Source organism: Perca fluviatilis, chromosome 8 (genome assembly GCF_010015445.1).
Source record: "Perca fluviatilis chromosome 8, GENO_Pfluv_1.0, whole genome shotgun sequence".
In the NCBI taxonomy this organism is placed as follows: Eukaryota; Metazoa; Chordata; class Actinopteri; order Perciformes; family Percidae; genus Perca; species Perca fluviatilis.
This window is the reverse complement of record NC_053119.1, coordinates 38923281-38938535: the sequence shown is the minus strand read 5'-3', so window position 1 is coordinate 38938535 and position 15255 is coordinate 38923281. Positions and strand designations below refer to the sequence as shown.

The window sequence follows — 15255 nt, the reverse complement described above, 5'->3', positions numbered from 1 at the left end:
AATCATCTTTCAGTGTGGAGTTCTCCTCATGTCTGCACGGGTTAAAGACATACTTCTTAGGTCCACTCTAAATTGCCCATAAGGGCTGCTGCATCAGTGCTCTTTGTTTGTCTTTGTCAGGGTTGTTTGAGTCATACTTGATTTCATGATTTATTCAATAAATAAATAATTAATTTGGTGTAAAGTTATAATTTTAATCTGATTTATCCCATTAGTTGGATTTGTCCCGTACAGCATGGTGTATAACAGGTAGAAAATGAACATAGGGGACAGAGAGTTGTATACCATTGTTTCTGTTTGTTCTACCACAGCTATGGAATTTCTTGATGGACTGAACACAATCCAAAGGAAGTCTTACGGGTTCTGCTATGATGCATGAAGTCATATTTATTTATATATTGGCATCTGAAGCCAAAGCACACAGTCAAAGAGACTTTCAAGGACTCCAAGAACCTTTTTTCATGATAAGTGGCCAACAAGGTATGGTATTTTGCTCCAACTATAGACTGCCCTTTGCAGCTGTTTTCATGCTATCTACTGTATACTTCACTGATATATTTTGTGCTATGTTCACTCTCAAATATAGTTCTCCTGGTGGGATGTAGATGCGCCAGAGAAAGACGTGCACAAGCAATAAACCCCTGTTTAAGGGAACTGACCTGTGTCTGTGTGTCTTGAGCTCGATGGTGTTTTACAGTTTTTTTCGATTGCTAAACGACAGTGGGCACAACTGGAGTCACATGTGCAAAACTCTAACTACAGTCTGCACAGCAGCAGTTCATGTGGACCAAACTCTAGTTCATTTTTCATTGCTTGAACACAGTTTTCAAAACTCTACACACTTATCCCATCACTTTAACCACAACGTGCACAACACTGTAGATTTACAGCACTTTGTTCAAATGCTAACACACTGCTGTCAAAACTGTAAACCACACATTCAAAACAGAATAGATTTCAGTCTGGTGCCTATCAAACACTGCTGATTGCAATTTTAGCTGAAAGCCTAAGCAGGTGTCTTATTTTAAACTAGTTAGTGAACATATATGGTATTTATACAGAGAAAGCTCAGAAAGTCTTTTTTTGTATACAAACACCAAATAAGAATGAAACAATTCTACACTGTACTGTTTGAGAGAAACAGGTAAAAGAGCAAAGATACCAATATGTCCAGGGAAGATGTCTTATGTACACAGCTATAAAAAAAAGTGAAAAACACTATATCTTTACAATAGTAAAACTGCGTTCTTACTGTTTTTCAGAAAGTAATGGAGGTGAAAGCAATGGAAACACCACATTCATTTGTATTTAGAGATGATGCAGACATCCAATGTGATAAGGAAAACTTGCCACATGATGCTGGAGAGAGGCAGGATTAGTCACACTATTCGTTGGTACTGTTATGTACCTTTAGTTTTTTTTCCTCCAGTAATTCCATAAATTACTAGAGACAAAATACTTTATTGAAGAAAACTGCTGATTTTCATTCCTTCTTGTTTACCTTATGTAAAAATTTGTATGTTATACAATCTATATTTTTTCCTTAAATAAACTGTTGAGTAGTGTCAAGTCACTCAAATTGTTCAAACTGTAAAGATGAAAAAGTTTGTAATTTCTGTATTGGTGTTTGATGCTAGTGTTTTTACCCTCAGTGTGTTCTGAGTGACAGTGTGTGTTATCTCAGTGAGGCCTGTGCATACTGTTTGAGACGTGTGTTAAGAGTTGTGTTGCTTTGAATGAGTTTTGCAGGTGATGTGAACTGTTTAGCTCAGGTGACTGTAGGTAGTGCAGACTGTAGTTAGAGTTTTGCACATGTGACTCCAGTTGTGCCCACTGTCGTTTAGCAATCGGAAAAAACTGTAAGCCAACAACATCTCCTTCCACGCAGCACTGCGAGCGTTGACTTCAAGGCACCTAACCCTAACCCTAACCCTAACCATAACTATAACCATAACCATAACCATTGCCTAATCCTAGCGCCTTCCAGGAGACGTTGGAGGCTTAAAACACCGATAAATGTGTCTTGAAAAGAGCTACAGTAGATGCAGTGGGTAACGACGCAACGAAGATTTAGCATATCAGACAAGCTCATGACGCATTGTCAGCATGACAACTAAGCAACATTGATTAGGCTGTTGAAAAGCCCAGAAATGCTATTGTTAATGTTAGCATAATCAATAATAGGTAGTATCAACTGAGAAATTATTATTTTCCCAACTGACAACCATATGTTCTTTTCATAATAAAATGAGAGGCTTAAAGGAGAGTTCAGGGTCGTTCCAAGTCCAAGATATTTGAACAAATCCACTTTCTAAAGCGGTGACCCATCATCAAAATGAATATGCAAATCAGAGAGATATGAAAAAAATTCATGGAAGTTGCTAGAGATCCGGCTGTAAAGAAGCAGTGCTGATCTGTATGACACCACGCCAAACTTCTGTTGTACAGTATGGAGCATACTCATGCCTTCATGGATACAGAGGAAAATATTTCTACTAAGGCCACTTCGTATTTTATACTGGTATTTAACAGAAAAGCCAAAATAATCACTGAGAAAGACACACACACACACACAGGACACAAAGACACATTTGCTTTAAGGGAGCTATAGAAAAGATGAAGTCGTCATAGCACTAAACATTAACCCTTCTATTGTCCTCGGGTCAAATTTGACCAGTTTTTAAAGTTTCTATGTTTCTTTCAACAAAATTGCACAAAAAGTACATGAATGGTTTCATTGAAAGGCTCATTGAGTACAATTCATGATCAGATCTCTACTTTCATTTAATTGTGGGTGTTTTATTCAATTTTATAGCATTTAGAGAGAAAAAAAAGAATTGGTTTCAAAACAGTATCCTGACTAAACTTTGACATTAACCAGTCTGCGATTCTCTATGTTCCTCTGATTTTAAATATTAGACAAAATAATTGATAATTTCAGCCTTTTTTAAGTAAAAAAATAGGTCTTATTGGTCATTAATTCCAAAAATAAGTGTACAACTAATACGTTAGTGTTAGTGGTGGAAAGAAAGCGCAGAAAGAGGAAACAAAAACCCTGAAAAAAGCAGAAACTTCAAAAAAGCATCAAGAATGTTGAAAAAAAGGTCCTAAAAAAGGTTTACGTTTTGTCCGGGAGGACAACACAAAGGTTGCTCCTCCTCAATAGCATTTAAAGCTACAGACACAGAAATGGCACGTCCTAAGTAAAGCTCATTGTGGGACTGGCTCTAGTGGCTGTAATTCTAATAATTTCGGGAAAGAGACTTCAGATACAGTATTAGGGGACCACTAAGGCTTATATAAAAGAGACTTCAGATACAGTATTAGGGGACCAATGAGGCCTATATAAAAGAGACTTCAGATACAGTATTAGGGGACCACTAAGGCCTATATAAAAGAGACTTCAGATACAGTATTAGGGGACCACTAAGGTCTATATAAAAGAGACTTCAGATACAGTATTAGGGAAACCACTAAGGTCTATATAAAAGAGACTTCAGATACAGTATAAGGGGACCACTAAGGTCTATATAAAAGAGACTTCAGATACAGTATTAGGGAAACCACTAAGGTCTATATAAAAGAGACTTCAGACACAGTATTAGGGGACCACTAAGGCCTATATAAAAGAGACTTCAGATACAGTATTAGGGGACCACTAAGGTCGATATAAAAGAGACTTCAGATACAGTATTAGGGGACCACTAAGGTCTATATAAAAGAGACTTCAGATACAGTATTAGGGGACCACTAAGGCCTATATAAAAGAGACTTCAGATACAGTATTAGGGGACCACTAAGGACGATATAAAAGAGACTTCAGATACAGTATTAGGGGACCACTAAGGTCGATATAAAAGAGACTTCAGATACAGTATTAGGGGACCACTAAGGCCTATATAAAAGAGACTTCAGATACAGTATTAAGGGACCACTAAGGCCTATATAAAAGAGACTTCAGATACAGTATTAGGGGACCACTAAGGCCTATATAAAAGAGACTTCAGATACAGTATTAAGGGACCACTAAGGTCTATATAAAAGAGACTTCAGATACAGTATTAGGGGACCACTAAGGTCGATATAAAAGAGACTTCAGATACAGTATTAGGGGACCACTAAGGTCTATATAAAAGAGACTTCAGATACAGTATTAGGGGACCACTAAGGTCGATATAAAAGAGACTTCAGATACAGTATTAGGGGACCACTAAGGCCTATATAAAAGAGACTTCAGATACAGTATTAGGGGACCACTAAGGTCGATATAAAAGAGACTTCAGATACAGTATTAGGGGACTACTAAGGCCTATATAAAAGAGACTTCAGATAGAGTATTAGGGGACTACTAAGGTCTATATAAAAGAGACTTCAGATACAGTATTAGGGGACCACTAAGGCCTATATAAAAGAGACTTCAGATACAGTATTAAGGGACCACTAAGGTCTATATAAAAGAGACTTCACAGTATACGATAGGGGACCACTAAACGTCTATATAAAAGAGACTTCAGATACAGTATTAGGGGACCACTAAGGTCGATATAAAAGAGACTTCAGATACAGTATTAGGGGACCACTAAGGTCTATATAAAAGAGACTTCAGATACAGTATTAGGGGACTACTAAGGCCTATATAAAAGAGACTTCAGATACAGTATTAGGGGACTACTAAGGTCTATATAAAAGCATCCACAAAGCAGCATGTCATGGGAACTTTAAGGATAACGTCAACAAATATAGCTGATATGCTGAAATACTTTTAAATTTGAAAAAAAAAATAGACACGTGTAAACACCGCTTCACACATCTTTAATGCTTCTCAAAGCTTTTGATGTAAGAGTAGTAATATAATGTTTAGCTATTGTTCTAAGGTCTTCATCTGCTCCTGAGACAAACACTTTGGTGTGGCGGGCGAGATGCTGAACACAGAATTAGTGTTATTAGATTAAATATGCTCCCAGAACTGTTTGAGTTCAGAGGGGAAACTGCATTCAAATGATTGGTCGCCAGAAAGAAAAATACTCCAAATCTACAAATATGACTTGATGTTAGCGTAATTGTTGCCTTTATGTTCAATCCAAAACATTGCATTATAGATCAAAGTGAAACACTGAGGGCAGGCTCATTTCGATGTTCTAGTTTATGAGCGACGCAGTCCCCTTGATGTTCAGTGCAAATTGGCACTTTGACATGAAGCGCAGCCCAATATTGCATAAATCATGAAAGAGCTCTGAGCCCTTCAAATCTTTCGCTGCCTCTGGAGTAGTGACTCTCTAAACAGCCACCACACAAATGTGTCCACGAGGTCTGACAAGAGGATTAGAAAGAAAAGTGTACCCAACAAGAAAAGAAAACCGTTTAGACAGAGAGAGAAGGAAGCATCACTGTTGCTGACTTTATTACACACACACACACACACACACACACACACACACACACACACACACGCTGATCACACACACACACACACACACTCATGCTGATCACACACACACACACACACACACACTCATTCACGCTGATCACACATACACTGTAATCACACACACACACTCACGCTGATCGCACACACATACACACACACGCTAATCACACACACACACACACACACACGCTCACCACACACACACACACACACACACACACACACACACACACACACACACACACACACACACACACACACACACACACACACACACACACACACACACACACACACACACACACACACACACACACACACACACACACACACACACACACACCTATCAGCCTGTAAATGCTACAGGACCGGAAACAAAGTGCAAACATGACCCCTGCAGGAACAACTAAAGCATTACAACACAGAGTTCTGCCACTAGTAGAGGAGAGGAGACAAGGAGAGAAGATGAGGAGAGGAGAGACTAGAGCTTAGATCGGGCCCAGAAAATCAAGCCCGACCCTACCCGAGCCCGTGCATGTTGTGTCCTAGCCCGGCCCGGCCTGACACATTAACTGCAATTAAGAGCCCGAGCCCGATTTAAACCCGACAATTTGTTATTACGTGGGCTGTTATAACTAACGTTCTCAACTACAATTCTGAGTTGTTTGAACTACAGAAATCTGTTTAGAATTATCTTAATAAATACCGGTAATGCAAGAAGGACGAAGCATGTAAACTGCGCTGTTTGTTTATTCAGTTTGGAATGGATCGCAAATGGTTCCGAATGAAGAAACGTAAAGAAAAATCGGTCCGGTTCGGGCTCGGGCAGAGAATCTAAACTCTAGGAGAGACCCAATCAAACCCAATTTGAACAAAACAGAAAGTGTTGAATCTGTGACATATTCTACAGATATAGATGTAAATGGAGTGAAAGTGCTGTTATGATGACAGTATGACAAAAGATCCTTTCCAGTCTGTTTTTGCTGCAAACTGCGTACTTCTTACACATGGAAAAAACAGGCAAGACCTTGAATCTCTAGATGTCCCGCAGCCCACACGCAGCTGAGTCACGCTTCTCGGGCCTCCAACCTGTCAACATGGGCGCTGGAATAAAGCATGAGGATTCGCTCACACATGATGTGTGGCCCAGGCGTTAGTCTGGTTTTCTGCTACTGTCTAAAACCTGCACACAGGTCTTGTAAATCCAAGTCCTTTTTATTTCTTATTTCCTCCACTGGACCTGCAATTTATGTCCGCTATTACAAAGACAATATACCTCCTTACTTGTTAAGTTTTAGAGGAAAATGTTTTTGCAATTCTAGCCACTCTAGCTGCACTAGGTACAGTATACTGTACGTCAGTGAGATGCCACGCTTTCATAGCATGACCAGAAAGAAAATAATAGAAATACATCGTTAAACAAGACACTGGCCTCAGAAAACAGGCATGGCCAGAGAGCCCCTGGAGAAAGGGTTTGGGTAGTGATGATGATGTTGACGATGATGATGATGTACACTCACTGTAGAAATATTTTATTAAATGTGTGTATTTGTGTTCAATGCCAAAGAGCTGTGTGCACTCATTGAGGAACTGGTTCAAGGAAATGTCTCGGACACATAAAACGTTAAGCTTAAGCCTTTAACAATAGTTTAAGCCTTTTATGGCATAAGAGTGTAGTGTGTACCAGACAGATAAGCAGAAAAACAGGAAAGACAGTTAAAGTTAAGAGATTAGGAGAGGAAGTTGCACCACACAGAGGCCCGACCTTGGTGTGTGTGTTTGTGAAGATAACAGTTTCTGCCCAGAAACAAGGAGACACCCCCCTGTGAGGGGAGGATAAATGCTTGAGGGAAAGCTGAGATCAGAGCTCATTCGAACTGAGATCCTGGTGGACCGGGCTCTGACTTCATGTCTGTTGCTAGGGAAACTTAGACTCTGTTTTTGTGTTGTAACTCTTATGCTGGACTCAGTAAACGTTGCTTAACTGAACTCTTCGTCTCAGATTTATCCTTGTGTTTTAGTAAACTTAAGTCCAATATAAAGAAGGCGCGGGAATTAATTAACTGGAGTCAGATTAGACTGACTTCAGGGCCTTATATTGGACATAATTCCCACAACACCCAGTGTGATGGAAACCATCATATTGATGAATGATGAAGGTTATGAAAAACTTACTTGTGCACAGTAGAGCAGCAAAGGCATCAATGGCTGCCCTGGAAAATACAGAGAGGGAGCAGTTAGTCTCTCACACACTTTAATATGCAGATTATACGTCATACACTGGTGTGACTGTGAACCCAATCTGTGAACATAAAAAACATGCACTGGAAAAACACGCACACACCAAATACATTTGATCATAGAGTCGGTATAGTTGTATATTTGCTGCAGCTCTTGTGGAGTTGCCACATACAGCACATTAATATGAAAACTCTGAAACATCTTCTCCAAGTTATGAAGAGTTAGGCAGCTGACATGAACAGTAAAATGAGATGAAATAATAAAAAAAAGAACTTTGGTTAGAGTTCACTTCAAAGATCTTCCTTCTTTTGTCCTTCTGTACTTCACTTTGCACCATTCTTCCTCTTCTCCATCATATTCCCCTTCTTCCATCCTGTATGCTATGTTGTGCATCCTATGTATGAACTGCTGTATTTTTCTTCAGCTGGCTGTAAAATGAATTGCCCACAGGATAATGAAGTTCACTTAACCTTCCCATTCTCTCTTTCCCCTCCCTCTCTTTCTTCTTTCATCTTCCTCTCATCCTTCACCCTGTCTTCTTCCCCTCTCCCTTATTTTATCTTCCTTTCTTTCCTCCTACATGCATTTCCTCAGTGATTCCACCCCTCCATCGTCACATGGCCCATGCTGTAAGGTTGCCTTCCATGCTGTGTGTGCTGGTGCGTTGGGAGACAGAGAAGCTGTGTTGTTGTTGGTATTGATCAGAGCACAGCATATAGATCCAGTCTGACAGCAGATCAATTCATCAGCAGCTCCCTGCTGAGACATACTGAACTAAATTTATCTCCACACCTCTTCGGGACGCATTCAAGAGGAAACTGTGATGTCTGCAATCAAATGTCCTTTTTCTATCTCTTAAATATGCAAATTACAGAGAGTTAATACAGAACAAACTAGAACATACATGAATTAAACACATGGATCCCACAAAAATCTTTGCAAATGATTGTGGAAATTCAGTTATGAAGCATTTCTTTGCCGTATTTTCTACAAGACACATGACTGATGACAAGGATATAAGGATTTTGTAACAATATAGTTGGCGATATTGCTCCATTAAATTAAGAGGTTTGTTAGGTCAGATTTAGTCTTCATTAGGTCAGATTAGGCTGTTTTATTTAGTGAATTAGTTCTGTTTAGTTGACCTCTTTGTATGGGCCCAGAACCTTATTATGTGTTTTGTTGACTCGTCATGCCTGACAGCTCGTCCCCTCACAGTGATGTGAGCGTGAGTTCAGGCACATCAAGGATTTAGCTGGACTCCCTGAGGTAAGATGCACACCATGTACAATCAAGCTTATTTTGGGTGGAAAGGGTTAGGCACGAAGGACATGACGTGTTGTTGTTGGTTGAATGGACAGACGTGTAGGGACCCGGCACTGAGCAGATGCATTTAAAACAACACACTTCAACTGTCTGCTTTTCTCCTCCAGAACAACCTCATAGACCCCCTTGAGACAGCGTCCTCTCCTCTGTCCTCATACGCCGAACCTGTCTGCTGCGCTCTACACTCTAAACCCCCCAACCCCAACACTTCCTCCTCTGCCTCCTTCAAAACACACCAGCAATCAGACAATGTATTTAACAGAGGAGAAGAACAATAATTCATTTTGTCCTTGTGCATGAGATTATAGTAAACCAGCGTTTCAGAAACCTTCAGGCACTATCACCAGTTAGCAGTTTGGACAGCACAATAAATGGAGTATACTCATCATTAGATTATCACCAGTTTAACCACTTCAGATGAGTGCAGTCAAAAAAACAGTCACTTATTATGACTTCACTTGTGCAGAGCAGGTCAGGTTTTACATTGTGTCACATGATATATTAAGCCTCATACTCCACACCAGTCCTCTACTTGATCTTCATCTGTGTTTTTATAGGCTCCTGCACTGCTTTAGAATGATGGGTCAGGGCTTGGGGTTGGGGTAGCTTGTGGCTCGGACGTAGAGTGGTTGCCCCATAACCAAGCTATAAAAGCTGGATGCAGTGATATGTGAACATAGTGCTGGATTGTGGTTAACAGGCCAGTTTTACCCACCGCAGACGGACTGGCCTCTACTCACCACCATCAACAGGGAAACAGAATGTATAATGGAAAAGAATATTTATAGACCCACAAGGAATTGTTCAAGATGTGATTTACTTTGCCATTTAGAAAGTGTCGAGGGTCTGCATGTTGCCCGGTGCTGTAAAAAGGTAACTGGGGGACCAGGAGGTAAATCAAAGAGTCTATGGTGTATTATGGGTAGTATATTATGAGTCAGTAAGATATTGAGCGTCCTTGAAGTACAAATGATTCATTAATCCAAACCTGTCAATCAAAGTAAAATGCCTCCACGGCAGTCCACAGTAGCTCAAACCTGCAACAATTTAAAGAGGATAGTAAGAAGAGATGCAGTGCCTCGCAGTCTAACAGACGGGAGTGAAGGATTAAGTGCCGTTGACAGTTGAGCAGAGATGGACAGATTTAGTTGTACAGCTGAGTGACTGACTTTACTGCAAAGTGTGCACAGCAGCCAACTGGCATATCTAACGGTCGCCATATCATAGCTATAATTGAATAAATCACTGTGATAGACATGTCTAACTGCCTCTCACACTTAAGGGAAATAGCATATCTCCTGCCTCGTTGGTCTCATTACATCACAGGAATTCTCAGCTGCCAATTCTAACAAATTATCCAAAGTAGCAACTGGCTTTGAAATCTGGAATCCCAGAGTCTCCTAATTGTGTTACAACAAATAACAGCTGGCTTCTGCATGGAAATTATACAGAAAAGTGGCCCTGGGGGCTGTAAATGTGTGATGTCTGAGGATCCGATTCCCTCACACCACCGGGGAGTTTCATGTTCACTAGTGGCTGGTATGCCTGGCCTCGAGCCAGCCAGAGAGGGACGAAGAGGTACTCCTGGTGCTCATGGCGTGCTCCGCTGGGTATACTGGAGGATGATGGCTATTTGAGCCAAATGCCATTAGTTCTGACAGAGACAGATGGGAAGAGGACACAGAATCCAAGAGTAGCAGGATGGCGGCTTAGCGAGGAGTTGGAGATGGAGTCCACGCATAAGTTCAGGAGAAATGATGATGTGTTTAGACGAAGAATATGTTGATATAATGATGATGTTTCCCTGTAACTGTAACACTGCCATCCAGTGCACATTTCATAGATCTGGCTTTAATAAAGCAGACGGTGACCCAGAGTTCCATAGCGCCTGATTTATTTCAAGCAGCCCCACTAGTGGCCTCTAGTATATGAACAAAACATGAGGGTTTTATTATTCGTTGAGACATTAAGCAATGTTATGTCTGTCCTTGGCATGGTGCAATTGGAATAATAAATAAGACAGCAAATTTTACTACAGCCTGAATTTGAATATTTCTTGCATAATAGTGGAAATTTGGATTGATGTCCACACTAGAGGAGATGTCAGCCTGCTCCAAAGACATCCTCTGGGTATCACCAATATCCTCAGCAAATATTTGAAACTCAGCTAATAGGTTTTGTGGGGATAAAATGCTGTTCTGACAAGGTTCTGGAGGAAAGCTAAGGGGGTCAGCCAAAATCATTAGGACACTTTCTCTGGGGGACAATGAATTTAGACATCCAACCAATCATCATCTTTAATGCAGCCGCTGACAACACAGAGAAAGGTGGAAATGTGTTTTTGTGTTGTGAAGTTTTATGAGAACGACAAACCTAATGAACCCTGGCTGTGGGTCACCTAACAGAACAAAACTGCAGTCTGTGTAGCTTACACTCCTGCCTGCCACACGCAACACCGATTCGGGTTATGGAAAATATCTAGAGATCAACATGAACCAAAACTAAACTGGACATACCATACACGCCGACCAGCGTGCTTGGCCAATTTGCCAGCCATCACTGACTCTTTGAGATAAATGTGAAGAAGGTGAAGAGGCCTAGCCAACCAGATGCTAATGTTAACTCCACAAACTGCCAAAGTATAAATAAACTGCTGATTGAATAAACAAGTCATTGAATGTCACTGAGCCATTTTTATGTTCTGGTTCCGAGAGAAGGATTTAGTTTAATGTTGACGGTCAGCCAGAGGCCACAACCTCCATCAACAACCATTCATTTGCACATGAGGTGAGATCTCGTTACTATTAGATTTTGTACTGGACTGTTGTTTTGGGGGGCGGCAGTAGCTCGGTTCACCTCCTGCCGAGGTGCCCTTGAGCAAAGCACTGAGGGGGTGCCGGCCGAGGACAGCCCCCCCCCCCCCAAAATATTTATGTTGTACAAATATTTTGAAATTATTTGTTTTCGGGAAGAAGAAAATAGATGTCAAACAGCTGGTGTTCGGTGGTGGGTATTTGTGCTTCGCCGGTTTGTGTTGGTGTGAGAGCAGACATTAAAGGACAAATCCGGCGCAAAATGAACCCAGGGGTTAATAACACATTGGTACCAAGTTGACCGTTCTCTGGGGGAATTGTTTTCATGCTAATTGAATGTGACCAGTTTTAGCGCAAACTGCTAATATACAGGCAGGCGTCATCTTGGTAAAACAGTCAAGATCATTCGAACGAGACGGCGCCTGCCTGTAATGTGAACGGTACTGTCTTTATAAACTATCTTTTTAATAAACTGTCTGTACACTTACAAAGTTCTCAATGCTTCGGTTTACATGTAGGGACCCTCATTACACTAGCGTGGAAGTGTGGTGCTATTTTGAGCCTTGTTAGTGATATAGAAATAGCAATTTCTTTTTACTTTACCAGTGCCCCGACGACTAGCATTATAAGCTAATTAGCGGTTTGCACTAAAAATGGTCACATTCAATTAGCATGAAAGCATATCCCAGAGAAGGGTCGACTCGGTACAAATGTGTTATAATCCCCTAGGTTCATTTTGCGCCAATTTGTCCTTTAAGAGCAGTGCAGCCTGGTCAGGCAAAACGGAGAACATTACGCCACTATTTCATTTGATTTATTTCAGATTGATTTATTTTCTTGGTTGGCTGGGGTAGTTCATTATAACGTTACTTGTCTTTTGTTTTCCTGTTGGACCTGCAATAGGTCTGTTTGACCGGGAGATGGAGATTAGCCTACACTAGCTCTGGCAGTGAAGTTAGCAGCTAGTTGACACTTTGTGCTCAGTGCTCAGTCAGCCTGTGTCACACGGATATCACATTGGAGAAACAGAGCGCTATTTATAGCTCTTCTGGCCACGTTCACTTCACACATTTATTAGTTTACAGTTTAGTTTATTGGTTTGAATGTGATAGGCACTGAATGTTAGTTTAAAATTATTACAATAATGTGTACGGTTATACATGTTTATTGCTGGTTTTATGAAAACCATAAACCAATATTACATTTAGGTGTTCATAACTATTATAATAGCTTATTGAAGAACACTTATATTAACACACAAATATCTTAAAATTAGAAGTGGAATTAAAACAAAAACAGGATCGTTACGCTTCTTTCTACTCTTATTCAAATAGAAATACAAATTATATTGGTGCCTCAACAAATACAGACACAGATACTGGGCTCTCTGCCTTCCTCTAGTCTGTAATGTACTGTAGATCCCACAGGGATTAACAAAAAGTCTTTCAGTCAGTGTTATGGAGGCATTGTCCCGTCCAGTCCTCCTGTCTCTGAGTGGATGTTAGTGTCAGTGTGAGAGGCAGAAACCTGGGCGAACATACTTGATGGTGTGCTGATGTTTGGTGCTATACTGAGGGATGAGACCGTAGATGACATCCAGTCCATGGTTTGCTCCGATAAGGTTTGCAGTAGAAACTGTAGGGAGAAAACACACGACCAACTGAAAACATGAATTCATGAGCATGAGAAATAAAAGGTGCAGTGTAATGTGTATCACTTGAATTCCATTGAATTGGGTGAGTTTTGAATCATCAGTTTCCTGACTCTTCAGTATCCACATGTGTGGGCAGGCAGGGCCAGGGCTGCTGTTATATATCACTGTAACCATGTGTTAGTGGAAATAACACTAAAACAGATTTGTATTTCACAGATTTAAATTTAATGTACACTAAATTTGGCTTGGCACTTCTTTTTGCCCACTTCAGCTCGTTTACTGCTCTATAAAAGATTCATAAAGTCTTTGCTCTTGCAAAAAGACCATATTACAGGTCTGATCTTAAAACTCCTAGCCTGACGTGGTCATACTCAGATTCTAGTCAGAATGTGAAACTTCCCGACCTCGAATGTTGTGGGCGGGGCTAAGTTCGGCTGATATCCAGGCTAAAAAGCTCCAATATCATACTGTATGTGGGTGGTTGTTATTGTTGCTCTCTAAATGCTGGTATGCTTCATTAAACACCTGGCTGGCTGCAGCTACTCTAAGTGACACAAACACTCCAGCTGTAGATACATCAATAAGCTGGCTGCAATGTTTCTTTTGTCTTCTTCGTAGAAGAGCACGACTGTTGAACTGTCAATCCCCCGAGGCTGACAGAATGTTTTTTACCACGATTCTGATTTCCCTCGTTGCTTACAAAGTAATGATATCATGTCGAAGGAGATTCAAAGCACACATTAATAGAAATGATGAAGATTGGAGCAGAGGTGATCCATCCAGTTTTTATGTTGGTTTTTTTTGCTACTTCACTGACACCTAGTGGGTGAACCCTGCTCTGACTCAGGTCTCTGAGTGCTTAGCACCCAGTGAGTAGCTGTTGAGGTATCAGATACTAGATTTGTTAACCTGTGTCACATAATCAACACGGGTAACAGGAAATGTTGCTAGGAGAATGGCAAATAAACAGCTGATTCAAAAATGTGGGAAACTGGAAGTACTGAGACAGTGAAAGATAAAGTGTCGAGTTCAAGTGAAAAATAAAATTCATCTTTTGTTGCTTCTGTTGCAATTTGTAAATCAATTCATCAATTGATCAGTGAGTGCTGTGCGTGCGTGCGTGCGTGCGTGCGTGCGTGCATGTGTACCTGATGAACAGAAGACTTGGATGGCCCAGAGGCAGGCTGCGGCCCTGCTGCCGTGCTGGGCGTTGTGTCGGAGCAGATTGAGAGTGAGCAGCACAGCTCCAGCCTCCTCTGCCTTCACACCTATACGCCGGTCTGACACACACACACACACACACACACACACACACACACACACACACACACACACACACACACACACACAGTGTGTAATCAGAGTAACGTCAAGGTGAACAGCGTTTGTCATCTTTATTGAGCCTCCTGTTTGGACCGGGCCGACTGCACGGCCTCCTGTGTTGCTGCTTGCAGCTTTCTCCAGAACCATTGTACTCCAAAATAACTCACAGAAGGACCCCAAAGCACCTAATATGCAACTCAACTGTGTACCACTGACTTCCTGTGTACTTATACTTCAGAGGAAAACATTGTACATTTACCTGTAAGAGAAATGTTACGTTGCAGATTCAGATTCTACTCACAAAATGCAACAATTACAATATGATGCATTATTATTCATTAAACTATCCAGCATTATATTAGAGCTGAAAGCCCCACCTTGAACAGATGTTAAGTAAATTTAAGTACATTGTGCTGATAATTTCTCTCTTTTACTCTTCACTTGAAGTAAACATTTGAATGCAGGACTTG

General features: G+C 40.8%; 1 protein-coding gene across 5 annotated transcripts in view; it reads right to left on the bottom strand.

Moving 5' to 3' along the window:
- Positions 1-15255, bottom strand: part of LOC120564171 (cytosolic carboxypeptidase 4) — a 121232-nt gene that overhangs the window by 80250 nt on the left and 25727 nt on the right. For all 5 annotated transcript variants that reach the window (XM_039808941.1, XM_039808947.1, XM_039808942.1 and 2 more), the window contains exons 5-7: positions 14611-14742; positions 13350-13443; positions 7604-7641 (exon numbers count right to left, since the gene is read on the bottom strand). In XM_039808941.1, the coding sequence (XP_039664875.1) occupies positions 7604-7641; positions 13350-13443; positions 14611-14742 (264 nt within the window). The remainder of the gene's footprint in view (positions 1-7603; positions 7642-13349; positions 13444-14610; positions 14743-15255) is intronic.